General features: G+C 39.4%; 1 protein-coding gene across 6 annotated transcripts in view; it reads right to left on the reverse strand.

Annotated features, from left to right (window-relative positions):
- Positions 1-15,846, reverse strand: part of WNK1 (WNK lysine deficient protein kinase 1) — a 131,074-nt gene that overhangs the window by 70,917 nt on the left and 44,311 nt on the right. For all 6 annotated transcript variants that reach the window (XM_044417027.1, XM_044417024.1, XM_044417025.1 and 3 more), the window contains exons 3-4: positions 13,975-14,195; positions 12,070-12,227 (exon numbers count right to left, since the gene is read on the reverse strand). In XM_044417027.1, coding sequence (XP_044272962.1) covers positions 12,070-12,227; positions 13,975-14,195 — 379 coding nt within the window. The remainder of the gene's footprint in view (positions 1-12,069; positions 12,228-13,974; positions 14,196-15,846) is intronic.

The raw sequence follows: 15,846 nt of genomic DNA on the forward strand, positions 1-15,846 counted from the left end.
AACATCTGGAGGACACCAGTTTGGGGAAGACTGTACTAGAACAGAGCTGAGACTGTCAAGCACAAAAGTAGTAGGACCAAGTAAGTGAGAACACATCCAGCAGCTTCTTAGATCTTCCTTCTCCCAAGCTGCTCAGAAAAAAATGACCATGCTACTGCCATTTCACACCAACTTACCACCTGGCCAGTTTGCCTTTTTTCTCTTGTGGGGACCTCAACACAGCTTACATAGCTCCATTTTACAAAGCCCCAAAGAGGGTTGAACTCTCTTGACATGAGATGGGATGCACAACAGCAGAGTGCAGGTGTAAGTGAGCAAAACTCTTCTAGATTAAAGGTTGTTTAATCTTTCCAGTTATTCTTTAAAGATTGTCTTTTTCAATCAGTGCAAAGTGTGCACCCCTCAACCCAGGTACCACTTGCACTGACTGGCAGAATGTTTCCGGACCCAAGTTAAAACAATCATATTGACTTTTAAAATGCTAAATGTTTTGGCAGTGGGTTACTTGAAGAACCTTTGTCACACACATCAACCTGCTCACATGTTTCTGAGTTCCAGTTGTGTCCTTGCAAAAGCTATTAGGCTAGCGGGCAGAAGTGAAAAGACTTTTTTCAACCAACACATTTCATTTTTAGAACTCTGTTCCAACTGCAATTCAACAGGCTCCATCTTTACAGGCCTTTCAATGCATACTGAATACTTATTGCAGCTGTTGCCTTTTCATAATGTTAAGAACCTTACTTAGGTTGTTCTTGTGAGATGGTTACATTTTTTGATCCCTGCTTATTGAGCAGAAATCTCATCAGCAGTGCCTCCTCCTGCTCAATGTTATTGTCACTGGGAGTTTCATTTATATTATGATGTTTTAATATTGCTATAAAATGTTTAATTTACATATTTTTCCAAGCAGTCTTGTAAGGATTTTTTCTAAAACATGGAATATAATGTAGATGATGATAATGACAAACTTTGTGCATGCCGCAGACTATATACAACAATCACATATGCATCTCTTTAACTGTTGGACAAATCCCACAAAGCCCAACCAGTAGCTGCTTACCACAGAGAAGGTACACACCTATTAATGCACAATCTGGGTTCAGTTTTCTACCTGAAAAGGCTAGGAAAAGTTAGTTGAATCAATCCCTAGGATTTACGCAAAATAACAGGTTTGAGTACACAGCGGAAAGGGTCTTTACCCCATCTTCTTTCATTTATTTTCAGACTGCATCATTATGTTGGCTCATGAATTTTAGAGTTAACCTGAACAAACAAGATACTTTAGAAAGTCTCCATTACTCTTCCTGCAAGACTATTTTAGTACTGGTTTGAGCTAGATGCAGGCAGCTACGAAGTATTCAAGGAATTGTTGAAAGAACCCATGATCCCAGTAAAAAACAAAGTTGACCCCTCCCCACAAGCCCCCAGGGAATACTATGCAAGACAATTAATTCACTCCATGCGCCTTGTAAAATGCACTCTTGTTACTGTTTACTAGGTCCATGATGCTTGCATAATTAACCCACTCCTTCCTGATCTAGAGACTCCCTAACTTTTAAATACCATTTTGAAAAAAGGATGGCTGTGAAGCAGTGTGGTATAGAGAGCCATGCAGACTAATCACCAATTAAGTGTAGGGACAGAAAAATCTGAAGGATCTCATAATTTAACATTTTGGAAACACAGACATGTAGCCTATCTTGCTATACCACTTTTAGCAGCAGATAGCTTCATATTCATGTGTTACTTGCATACAAAGAATGCAAAAATAAAAGCAAAAATCTAGCATTACTTTGCAGCATTGATGATCCACACTAAATAACAAAGTTCACATCTTATTTTGTTTCTTAGAATTGTTTCAGAAAGCATGAACTTTCTGAAATAAATAAATAACTCAGCTTTCTGAAATGAATAAATAACTCAATGTGGCTATTAAGACTTTGATATACCTGCAATAATAGGGCTTATTTATATACATATGTCATCTGCTGATGATCTACCACATGGTTTCATTTTTATGGTGACTTTCAATAAATCAAAACAAAAAACAAATAAAGTTAATAATTAAAAGAAAGATAGTTTTCTTGCATAAGGTTTTAATATATTCACTGCAAAAGATACACATGCAATATATATTCCTCTGTATTTTATGTATGACAAGATATCCTACTATGCTTGAGCATAATTATGCATAGCCTTCAAAATGGCAGACCTCATATTTATATAATTGTCCATTTGCAGATTAAACTTAAAGACCATCCATTTAAAATATAGCTTATAAATGAACATGTGAACAGTCTGCCCTTAAAGTACAACAACTGGCATAATACAGGCATTCCATCTGCAGTATTTAATCTGCGGTGGCTGTTTGCTTTAAATGTGGAAAATGCATACATGAGTGTTTCATTCAAACACAAAAAATATGAAATATATTAGCTAATTTCTCATTCCTAGACAATTAGTAGCATTCATTTGGACTAATATATACACTTACCGCCAAGGTAACATTGAAGGGCCAATGGGACTATTCACACGTAATGTTAGTTAACCTGTGATTTGCTGCAACATATGCCAGGAATGCTTGGCAGCCTTTCTGAATATTCAGCCCCTATCAGATCTGCTCTATGATATCCCAGACAATATTGGTCAATCATATGTTAAACAGTTCAGTTACACTAAGTACTAATTGTAGGTTTGCTGTGGGTTATTTAAGCCATGATTAATCAAAAAGTGCAGAGGTTTGGATATTATGAAAGCAAACCTGCATCCAGCCAAACTTAGCTTGCATATTCAAAATGGTCACAGCACACACCACAGCAACCTGTGGGTTAATTGATCCATGATTTGCTATCACTACATGCAGACTAAATCAGTATATAAAATGTTTTATGGTACGTTCTGCCATGTCATCTCTAACCCCAAAATTTCCTATCCCTCACAGCCCTGCTCAGCATTCAAACACAAGGCATCCCATATATGACCTCCTCCTCCTCCTACCTTTGACATTCCCAAGCACAATCATCTTCTCCATTGAGCATTGCCTTCTCAAGATGTGCCCAAAGTATGACAGTTTCAGCTTTGTTATTTTTGCTTCCAGGGAAAGTTCTGGCTTAATTTGATCTGAGATCCACTACTTCATGTATTTGTTGGTCCAGCTAACTTATAAAGTTCTCCTTCAGCACCATGTTTCAAACACATCAAATTTTCTTCCTTTCAGCTGTTACGCTTATACATGGTTATTGGGAATATAATAGCTGATTATAGCTGATCTCGACCTTGGTATTCAGTGAAATGAACTTACAGTTGATTTTTTCTAGTGCCTTCATTGGTATTCTTCCAAGACTCAGTCTTCTTTGAATTTCTTGGCTGCAGTCTCCCTTTAAATTGATGACCGAGTCAAGGTATGTAAAAATCTTTCACTATTTCAATGCCTTCATCGTTTACAATAAAGTTGTATAATTATTCTGTAGTCATGATTGTTTTCTTAATGTTCAGCTGTAGTCCTGTTTCTGTGCTTTCTTCTTTCATCAGGAGTCATTTCAATTCATTGATGCTGTCTTCCAATAAGATGATACCTGTATCTCTTAATTTTTTATTTATCTTCCACAAGTTTTCACTCCTGCTTCTTCTGATCTGAATTCAGCTTTCCTTATGTTCTGTGTACAGATTAGCATGTGGAAAAATAAAATACTCTTGTCTGATGCATTTGGCTATAGGACTCCATAGTCAGTCCTATGTAGTTTCTTGCCCATGATACAGGTTACACATCAGGGTTTCTATCAGGACTATCCATAGCTTTGCACATTCTACACAAAGGCTTTGCTGTAGTCTATAAAAAAGGAAACTGACCTGCTTCTGAAATTCTTTGAAGGACTCCAGTTGCTAACACATATTTCCAATATGCTTTCAAGTATATTTTCCTTTTTTGGAACCCAGCTTGAATATACAAGGCTATGGTTTTCCCAGTTGCAATGTATGGCTGTCAAAGTTGAACCATAAGGAAGGCTGAGCACCGAAGAATTGAGGCCTTTGAATTGTGGTGCTGGAGGAGACTCCTGCGAGTCCCTTGGACTGCAAGGTGATCAAACCTGTCAGTCCTAGAGATCAACCCTGACTGCTCTTTAGAAGGCCAGATCCTGAAGATGAAGCTCAAATACTTTGGCCACCTAATGAGAAGGAAGGACTCCCTGGAGAAGACCCTAATGCTGGGAACAATTGAGGGCAAAAGAAGAAGGGGATGGCAGAGAATGAGGTGGCTGGATGGAGTCACTGAAGCAGATGGTGTGAGCTAAAGTGGACTCCGGGGGATGGTGGAAGACAGGAAGGCCTGGAGGAATGTTGTCCATGGGGTCACGATGGGTCAGACATGACTTCGTGACTAACAACAACAACAATTTCCAGTCTGTGGGCAAGTGAACACATTTAACATGTCTGTAAATAAAATCTGCAAGGAATCCAGTCAGGATCCTACCTGCAACTCATGGGCAGAAATGATTTAACTCTTCTCATATGAACACCTACACACCCCTACCACAGTCCAAACTACCACCCCTTTAATCTTAAGAATGAAGCTGCTAATGGCAGCACTGTGCAGGCTCACTCCAAGAATAAAGGCAGCCAATTTGCTGAGATCCAATATAGAGTTAACTATAGTCTCAGCAATCCTTATCTGCTCCCCACCCCAACAATAACTACAACAACAAGTACACCACCAGACAATAAAAATGCAACTTCACATTCCACACATTTAACATATTACAGAGTCTGGCCCAGAGTTATATGAGTACACTACCAATAGCAATCTAACACCATTTCACTACAAGATGGTCCCTTTATAAAGCTCAGATTCATTGTAATGTTATCAAGGTCTAAGTTTCATTTTTGGGAACTGCTCAATGGGCCTTGAAAAGGTAAATGAGTGATGACAGCAGGTGACATCTCCTCTGTACTTTTTGTTTTGTATGAAAGCAAAAATTTATGCTGTAATGAATAAAGCCTCTGCAGGTATATAAATAGCTAGGTCAACAGTGAAAATAATGATGATACAGGAAGCATTAAAACATGTGACAATTTTAACTATTCCCACATAATGTGCTATACTCTCTTCTATCAGCAAGTTATCAGCTTTCTTCCATTCCATCCTCCGCACTAGTGACAGAAGCCAGGACATGAAAGCCATTATCAGTCAAATACAAAATCAATTACTTTAACATTTAGGCTCTTTTATATTGTGCTTTTTCATTAAACCAGCACAAATGTTAAAAAGAATTATAAATCATATGCATCATCATCATAATCTGACTGAATTCACTCATGTGATTATGGAAACTGAACTTGTAGGCCATTTTAGCACATTCATTAACCCATGGTTAGCAGGGCCTTTTCCCACTCCCAACATTGGATTTAGCAAACAACCAACAAAAACTTGTTCCTGGGTTGGCATGACATTCAAACCTGTCACTTTGCCTTGTGGGAGGACAGTTTGCACTTTTATTTATTTATTTATTAAAACATTTTTAATCTAACAATAAGCCATAGGACATTCCTGGTTTGTTTGCTAATCCAGATGCTAAGGAGAGAACTGCCAGGAGAAAGTATGTTTGCTTTCAGGCAACCCCATCAACTCATGAATTGTCATTACATATGAACAGGGTCACCCCAACAGTTATACTGAATTGATGCTGCACACTGATAACAGATGTTCCTTTCTGCCCTGCAGAACTTTATAAAATTGTAGCACCCTTGATCTGAAGAAAGTTGCCCCCTTTTCTGGCAATTCAAGTCTCTTCATTGCTATTTTTGTTCCTGTCATGAGCTAGTCTCTTCCTTATTTTCCTTCTGTTTATCATGCTCAAGATAAACCCTTTGAAGTGTAATAATTTTAGAAACTTAACAGATTACAGAACAGTATTAACTCTAAACTGCCTTCTGCTAAATCTGTGAGAGAACTATCTACCCATGGTAAAGAGTTGAATCCAAATGGAAAACTTCCCCTCTGTCCCTCCCTTTCAGTAAAATTTCTGATTCCACCCACTGCATAAGGGCTAGACAGTGCAAATACCAGATTGGACTGCGTGCTTCTCCCATTGCCTCTTCACTAGGGTCAAGCACTGAGCCTTGCATTTGCTCCCCCTTCCACCCCTTCCAAGGAAGAGTCTCACACTCCACCTGAGAAGCTTCACTAGGTAACCTTAAATCAGCGATCTCCTGCTCTCCCCTTCGCTCCTCCCTCCTCCTCAGAATCAGAAAAAATTATCTGAACTGTCAGTAACAAGTGAGAAATGGGCCCACCATCTACAGTTCCCTCATGCCTAGCCTTCCTTCTAAACATTATGGCATTTAGGGTCATTTTTGTATTTAGGTGAAGACTAAGATTCTAAACACAGTGACATGCAAGTCAGTCCTGAACCGGACTTACTTTGCGTAAACCTCCACGATCAGGGTGAGAACCTCTTAACTAACAATCAATAGAATTCACACATGAATTACTAAACTTAAATGTCTGGCATCTTAAGACAGATTTATGTTATTTCAGCACATGCATATTTGGTTGTCCTTAAATAGCCTCTAATGCCTAGGTGAATAATAGTGCAAATGCAATGGTCTAAACTAGGGGTCCTCAAACTTTTTAACAGAGGCCAGTTGAAAGGTGCCGGAGATGGGCGCGGGCCGCCAAGGCAGTGCGGGTGGAGGGGGATGCATGCGGCAAGGCAGGGGCGTGCATGCGCAGAGATGGTTTTCTCTGAGTGAGTCCAAAAAGATCTCCTTGCGAACAAGCTGGCGCCTCACCATGCGCACATGCGTGGCGAGCTATGGTGGGCCAGATAAATGGGCATGGCGGGCCAGATCCAGCCCGCGGGTCGTAGTTTGAGGACCCATGGTCTGAACTCTTGGATTCTCCAGTTATCTAAATCCACTGTATTTGCCACACACATTCCCCACATTCCCTGTTAGCCTATTGTTTGTGTAAACAGAAGCCCTTTCTTATCTTGGAATTCAGGGCAGTGTTATGGACACACTATTATATTTGAATTGTACTCAGAATAACGCAATAACACAAGCCATTTTGTGACAACTACAGTAAAATCTGGATGAGAAATGCCATAGATCAAAAATAGTTCCTCATAACAGATTATGCATTGAGGGTAAAAGGAAGAAAATAAAGTGCAAAAAATTCAAGGACAGTCTGTCCTTTAATAAGTACCAAACTCCAAAACAGTATGTCTACATTCATGGTCAAGTATTTAAGTACACCCTAGCAATTAGCAATAAACTCGGATCTTTTGCACACATTTGTATGGAAATACAGGAGGCCAGCATGCCTGAGAATTTAGCCCCGAAGGGGTTCTGCATACTTATGGAGTAGTTTGGAAGCTGCCTTACTCACTGTATTCAGATGTTTTCCCCTCCCTTGCAAAAAAAAAAAAAACCTTGCTGGAACAGTTGCAGTCTGATTTCTGGATTTTGCAGTTTGTCTTGTTTCTGCCAGAGTAATTGAACACTGAATCGTACTATTGTAGAATCTTAGGATGCTAAAAACAACCCTTACAAAAAAGTCCCAAGCTTTACTCTTTAGCATGGACTTGAGGAGAGCGTGGTGATTTAAACACCTAGGCTATTTGCTAACCAAAAAAGCCCCTGCTTGTCAGCACTTGCTTTAAACTTTTGGAGTTGGATAGAAATTGACCCTAACCTCCCAGGAGAGATTCAGCACAAGGTCAGGAAATTAACCTGCAATGCTATGTACACTTCCTTAGAGTAAGCCCCAGTGAACGCAGCGGGATTTATTTTCAAATTAATTGTGCCTGGTGACCACACATTTGACTCAGCTACCAACGCCAGCCAAATTTCCTGGAACCTTGGCTAACCTGCTTTTTCAGGTTAAGGCAAGGCAAATCTTCATGTAGAAGGGTATCCAACAAACAGGAAAAAAGAAGTGCCAACATGTTTTCTTCAAGTCACTCACATAAGAGGCCGATTTCCAGAGTTAAAAGGTCAGTACTGCAGGTTAATGAGAGGAAAATAAACTTTAGTAGTAGTAATTTGTTTCACATTTGGTTTCTAAGTTTAGTGGTTATATTGTGTTTACAGTAACATCAATGTGCATGGCACTGAACAGAGTAATAAAATGACTGGTCCCAGCTCCCAAGGAGTTTGCAATTCTTGGTGTGACACAGACAATCAATAGTGAGGTAGAAACAAATGTATTTAGTTCAGTTGAACATTTTGGCTTAGCTTCCATAAAGAATGAGGAGTTAAGTGCTGTACATACAGCTTGACAGAAAAGGTGGGCGCTCAATAAGAATAAAGAAGATAATGAAAAGCCAACATTATGTAGGTGTTCTGAAGGGCAATTCAAAGCAAGAAGGCAACAAGGAAGAAAGCGAAAGAGGATTTAAAGAAACAGGCAATATTCAGATAGCTGAGGTTGGTGAAGTTAGAAGAACATGCTCAGTCCCCTAGTTAGACATTTGTAAGTTAAGAACAACCCCTACTTACAAACCAGCAAACCCAGAAGTTCCACCTTGTTCTCAAGCAACAAGTGAGTGCCTGCGGTAGTGGGGTGACGAGGAGAGGAAGGATGGGAAGAATAGGAAGGGAAGGAAGGAGGCAGGAAAAGTAAAGTGGAGAGGTGCGAAGTTGGAACCAGTTCCACAAAGGTGGCAGAACTACAGTATTTTTTCATGTTCATGGCTGTACAAACAACCCTTGATGTTTTCTTCAAGAAAATGACTCCAGTAGCAACCCCATCCCCTCTAGCAGCATAATCAAGCCCTGATTCTCCAGCACTAAGGCTATCCTCTCCAACACCAGTTCCATCTCTATCATCATCCAGTTAATGCTAAACTTCATGTCAGCTCAAGAATAATAAAAGCTTAATGTTTTAATAATATTTTACTATTTTTTACTTTTCTATCTAAATTGTTTTAGGAACTGTTTTGTACACACACACACACACACACACACACACACACCCCTCTCTCTTCAGCACTTGCAGTTACTTTATAATAAGGTTGTAAAACAACAGAGGAATTGCAAACATTTTTGCTGCATCCAGGAACAGAAAACCAACTTAGGGGATGCATAGTCTAAGCCAGTGGTTTTCAACCAGCTGCCTGTGGACCAGGGCCAGTCTGCAGGAGATTTCCTGTTGGTCCATTGGGGGGGGGGGGAGCACATCCCACTCACCACAACCCAGTGTGGGAACTGGCTGTGGTCCACACCTCTTCCTTTGTTGGCATCGCACTCACAGGGAGTGTGCCACTGCTGCTGGGAGGCTCGGGGAGGGGACAGACAGCTCAGTGGGAGCCAGCTGCGAGCTACACCACACCAATGTCAGTATTTTGTTGGCATTTTTTGCTGCTTGGTTTCTGGAGAATTTTCTCTTTCTTTCCGTATTGTGTTTGGAAATACACAGAATACTGTATTATGTGTAAGGTGCTTTTTGTTTCTGCTTCAGCAGTCCCCAAGGTGGTTTTCACTGGTCCCCAGCTATGGAAAGGTTGAAAACCACTGGTCTAAGAACAAGAAAAGTGAATAATTTTTGCAGGAGACATCTGGATAGTCATGACAGCACTGAGATATAATAGCATATGTCCACAGGAGAGGTGACTGCAGTCTCAAGACTGTGCATGAGCCAGTTACCATCAAGGGACTGAATGGTAGAGCTTTCTTCTAATAATTGTACAGGGTTGACTACTGAATAAAGGGAAGAGTCTGTATCTAATCTAAGAAAATGAATGGTAACCTTGTCAATGAATATAGACAAATTAGAATGCAAAAAAGTTTGGTAAAGAGAGGGAAGCAAAGGATGTTTTTCTGTATATGGAAACACTGAAATCAGGAGGAGAGCTAACTCAGCATAAAAAGCAGATACATGGGTGGGGAGGGGGAAGAGTCAAGCAAGCCAGAGGAATTAGCTATATCAAAGACAGCAGAAAGGTCAAAGTAGATGAGAACCAAGTAAGGACCTTTGAATTTGGCAGGACATTGGTGATTTTAGTGAGAACATTTTGACAACAGGGCAAACAACAGATTGCAAGCATCAAAAGAAAATTTGGAGGAAAGTAGTATACTCCAAGAGTTTGAATACAAAGCACAGAAAGCAAAACTGGACAGTGAGTCAGAAGAGCAAGGTAAAATTTTAAGAGTGCTTTTTAGAAAATGTGTGTGCTATGGGGAGATGGCAAGTCAGAAAGAGAAAGAGAAGAATGATTCTGTAACAAAAGTATAATGATGAGAGAATATGACAACCACAACTTTGAAAGGGATAGAATTAAGGGAATAGATGGAAGTGTAAGAGAAACAACTTGTCAAGTAAGACAAAAAAGAAGCGGATTGTTTATGGCTGGAAGGAAGAAGTTAAGCATTCCAAAGAAGAACAGAAAAGACAGTTTCAATGTTTAGTAGAATGTTCATTTTTGGCAAAAAAAATGAGATACAAAATTAATAAATGCTATCACTGAGTGAGGCAAGTCTTGAGTATGGAGCAAGAAGAGGCAGTAGGGCAAGCCTCAGTTGGCCATCACAGGTAGAAAAGAGGTACTAAGTTCTCGTAGAATTGAAGTAAATCTCACACTCACGATGGAATAGGCCAAGAAGTTAAATATAAATAAATGTGATACCACAACTTTTTATTATCACTTTATGAGTGCAAATGTCTAGTTATGAACATCATAGTAGTTGCTTGACAACGCTTGAAGATTAATATCTGCAGTCTCCAAAAAGCCAACAATGCTAAGTTCTCCCTCCCTCCCTCCCTCTCCCTCTCCCTCTCCCACACACACACACCAGGATGAGTATTTTTAATTACAAAAAAGCATCTATTCCAAAAGGCAGGCAGACATCGGCTGAATCTTGCACTGTATTTAGATCCACAAGATATTTTAATTCTGAGACATATTTCACTCTTGAACTCAGAAAAGACCACACCCTGTGCAGCTTAATGAGTCGAGTCTATAAGAAAAGAAAGCTCAGAGCAGTAACTCATGTAAATACATGCCAAACTACTGTGGCAAGTAGACAATTCAATGTCATCTCTTATTGGAAGTAACTGGATGATCAATTTGTACTCAGAACAGAAAAATCAGAGTCTGACTGGAAGGAGGCAAGGCCAGAGCAGTGAACCAAACAGAGAACCTGCAACAAATGGTGCATTTTAGGCTCAAGAGTATGTATTTATTGCAGCATGGTAGCAATTTTGCTGCACATTATTGTACCCTGGTGACACACACTTTGGGGAAGGACTGTAACTCAGGGACAGGCATATTCATTGTATGCAAGAGGTATCAGGTTCAGTCTTCGGCAACTTCAAGGAAGAATGAAAAATCTCTGAAACCCTGGAGAGCTGCTGCCAATCAGAGTTGATATTACTGTGCTGGATGGTCCAATGGTCTCACTTAATATAGGGCAGCTTCTGATGCTCCTTATTTGGGAAATACTGCTCGAGTAGTGAAACTAGTTGTTTATCAATTAGGAGACAGGGGAAACCTTCAATACATTTGTTTCTTTGGTGCACTTCCAGATCCAATGATCTTATTCACTAGGTAATTATGTAAGCACCTATGGAAAACAGCATTCACAGCATAGTAGGGCAAATGTAATTTAAACTGTTGCTTACATCAACTTATATAAACAAGCATTTGAAAGTCTGGCAAAGCAATTCATATTGTGGATTTTTTCATTCTGTAAGGTATTTGTTACATCAACCCAATCTTGTCTAATCAAATTACCCACTTGATTTCCCCCAAAGATTCCCACCAATATCCAGTTTTATTTTGGTAGAGTGCCTTGTTATGGAACTTTACTTGAAAGTAAACAGGATGCCAGTAAAAACAAGGATTAATTTCTGGTTTCTAAATAACTATTGGACGGTGGCTTTTCCTTTAAGTGACATTCAATGTTTAGCTCAAGGTGAACTAGAAAAGGATGCTTCCACGTGTTCCCCCAAAGTGACTGTTTTTTCTATTTCCTCTTTAATTGTACAAATCTATGCATGATGAAGGAGGTAATCCTTTCTTATCTGTGGTAGCAGCTCTACCAATCAGTAGAGAGGTTTAAGAGACTTACACTGGTCACTCGACGGTAGATCTGCGCAGCATTTTGACACTCAGAATAAGGATATTCAGACGTAGCCATCTCAAGCATACACATCCCAAAAGCATATACATCAACGGATTCATCGTATTTCTCCTCATACATCTCGGGTGCCATGAACTCTGGGGTACCTTAAATTAAAAGAACGATTCAGACTCTAAATGTCTCAAAGCGAGCAGAGGCTGCTGGCGTTACTCACCGCAGAAGGAAGCTGACGAGTAAACCTGTGAGAAAAGAAAAAGTGGAGGCAAAAAGAAGAGGGAGGACACCCTCAGTCATTCTTTTTCATCAACGTATCCCATGGGTCTTCCATTGCAAGGCCTTGCAAGAAGTGAGGAACTGAGTGTTAAAGGTTTAAATGTTTGCTGTTTATTCATATTTCAACAGAACAAAATAGGAAGCTTTAATTGTAATAAATGAACTAGTTGAATCCCAAGTTGAAGATAAATGGAGAAAAATTAAGTAAGAGACTAGCTAGGCTGTAAACCAAATACCTGTTAGCCACACTTACCTTCCCTCCCTCTGAAAAAGGAGGTATGATGCTTGTTTCAGCACATCTGTCTGCCCTCTGCTGTAAAGAATTAGTACTGGTAAGAGTCCACAGCTAGTCTCTGACCTGTAACACTCCATTTACTTCTGAATAGTGTCACTTTAAACAAAGCCTTGCAATGAAAAACCCTGTATCTATGAATAAAGTCTTCTTTTAATTTTTTTTAAATTTTCTACAAAGGCCACTCACCAGAGCCCTTTTTACATACTTACCATTTCACCTGCAGTACATTTTATAGGCCTACTGCAGATACAGGAAATAGTGAGGGACATCCTACAGGCAAAAATACTCAGAAATATAGAGAGATTGAGTAACAGGCACAGAGTGTGAGATTCAACAAATCCTGAATTTAAAACAATTTGTCGGAGATGCATTAACTCTAAAGTATCACGCCAATGTACCATTCCATCAGATGAAAACTGCACTGTATGATCAGAGATACTCAGAACAGAAATTGCATATTTACAATAAGCAAATAATTATTCCCTGCAAACAAACCAGATTTTATGCAACTGAACAGATCACTTTTTAAATCCTTTCCACAGTCCAACAGTGTTTAAACCTTATTTGAAAATGAGCATAATAATACAGTTTAAAACGATAAGAATATGGCAGTTTTCCACTTGAAAGTTTAACATAACATATAGGTGGGAGACTGCTGTGTTCAGGAAGCTGGTCATTTCCCAGAGAATTCTTCCTTTCCCACAGATATTTAATATCTTTAGAAATGTTTCATTATGTCAAAGATCAAAATATTTGCAAATGTCAATCTGTAATGTCAAATTAGGTATGAAAAAGTCTGAAAAACAGATTTTCAAAAATGTCTGTTGCTTATATTTTTAACCACAATGATAGGTGCAGGCTAATAAGGACCACCTTCTCCCTCAGTAACCTGCTTCCTTCATATACAGAATAGCAGAACAGAGCTGTTAAAACCAATTCTTTAGTAATAGTCTTGGACCAGCTGACAAAGTTAAGTAGGCTAATTCAGTGCAGCAGCCACAAAAGTGGAAGTTTTGTTTTGTTTATTCTAAGAATCTTTATTGGAAACCTTTATACTTCCCCTTAATCCTAGGTTGTTACAGTATTTTTGGTTTTATCAAAAGTGTTCTGCTATTTGCCTATTCTTCTATAGATGACACCCAAATAGCAGGAACCCTTAACTTCCAAAGCCTACAATTCTAGACTTTTCAGGACTGAAGATTAAAAACAGGTGAAGAATAAAATCAGCTCAGAAACCAACTAATTTTGCTTTGTGAGAGTAAAAAGGTTCTGTTAAGACACCCCACCTTTCAAATAAAAGCTGCCACAAAAGAACTCAAGCTTACCTATCACACTCTTGGCAAAGGAGGCTCGCTTCAAGGTTGCCAGACCCAAGTCTCCTATCTTGACTGATCCTGTGGGGCCAGTGATAAAGATGTTGTCGCACTTTAAATCACGGTGGATAATGGGCGGAGTGCGTGTGTGCAGAAACTGCAAACCCTTCAGTATTTGCCGGCACCAGCTTCGCAGTACTTTAATTTTCATTACTTTAAACCTTTTTAAGTATCTAGGAAAGAACAAGTAGAACAAAACTAAGCTCCCTCTTGTAGAACAAAATTAAACATCAACTGTATTCAAACAAGCAGGACATAACAAAAGTGTTTTCTCACGGTTAATGAAAATTCTACACTTGGAATTAAAGAACAACAAGCAAAGAGAACGGCTGAAGTATGAGAAAGACAGGATGCTTATCTGTTGCTGTTGTTCCCCAAGTGATCATCTATGTGCTAACACATATTGGCTCTGAGCCTGCATGGAGCCTGTTGTCAGGAAGATTTCATAACTGAGAACATTTTGGTGGGAACTCTTCCCCCACCCCAGTGTTTGACTTTTTCAAAATTCTGCTCCCTGTTGGCTCTATGAAGTTAAAAAAAGGTAAAGATTTCCCCTTGACATTACGTCCAGTCATGCCTGACTCTAGGGGGCGGTGCTCACCTCCGTTTCCTAGCCGAGGGAGCCAGCATTTGTCCTCAGAGAGTCTCCGTGGTCATGTGGCCGGCATGACTAAACACCGAAGTGCACAGAGCGCTGTTACCTGCCCACCAAAGTGGTACCTTTTTATCTACTTGCATTTGCATGCTTTCGAACTGCAAGGTTGGCAGGAGCTGGGACAGGGCAACAGAAACTCACCCCGTTGTGCACATTCGAACCGGCGACCTTTAGATCAACCAGCCCAGCACCACAGCAGTTTAAACCACTGCGCAACCTGCAGTCCCACTATGAAGTTAATGTGCTGCATTTATGTGACCTAAACTCTCCCACAGTGATTAATTCTAACTGCCTGCTGCCTCAGTTTACCTGTAGGTGAAATGGGATCTTTCCTTTCCCACCCTCTTTGTTTTCAATAAGGAACTCTGCCACAAACTATTTTCTCTGTTTTTGATTTTTTTCTGAAGAAATTTCTAGAAGAGGCATTGCCGGGTTAAGCTGTATCACAAAAGGCTTCTGAAGCCAAGTTTGTAAGGCAAAATAGATATTCCTGCCTCCATATTCAGTAATACCCTTTCTGTCCCCACAATTAGATTGTTTTCCACACAGGGTCATGTCCAAAGAGTGCACTCATCAATTACTTGTTTTAAAGTGGAAATGTCTTTTCTCACCACTGCCAAATTGCCACTGAGTTTTTAAAATAAATGTTTATTATTTAAAATGTAGAATACAATTAAAAGAAAAATCTGCAATAAAATAAAGACATATAACATTAAACAATTAAAATGAAACATTAAAAATGCTGTGCATTCCACCACCAGGACCACCGGATAGATGTTAAAAGTTCTTTCAAAAATTCTTTCAAAAAGCTCCAGCCCCCTTCCAAAATCACAATTACTCCTCTGAAGGTTCAAATGCTTTCTCTTTTTAAAACACATAATCAAAAATGAACTCCAAATATCATCAAAATTATTTTTATATAGCATTTTTCACTTTAGTATCACAAGTCTGTCATTAATAGCTGTATTTCAAATTTCTCTATACCAATTACTCAATTGATACTCATGTTTTACTTTCCAGTTCTTTCCTATACTCAATCTTGCAGCTGTTATTAAGTTTTTTATTAATTCTTTATTGCCACTGAGTTTTGGTGCAGCAATGAAACTGGTCTCCAGTAATTTTCAGGGGTTGGTAACTGGCTGAATGCTTGAAGGCTACACACTCTTCGT

The sequence above is a fragment of the Varanus komodoensis genome, unplaced genomic scaffold, assembly GCF_004798865.1.
Source record: "Varanus komodoensis strain SLA01 unplaced genomic scaffold, ASM479886v1 scaffold85, whole genome shotgun sequence".
In the NCBI taxonomy this organism is placed as follows: domain Eukaryota; kingdom Metazoa; phylum Chordata; class Lepidosauria; order Squamata; family Varanidae; genus Varanus; species Varanus komodoensis.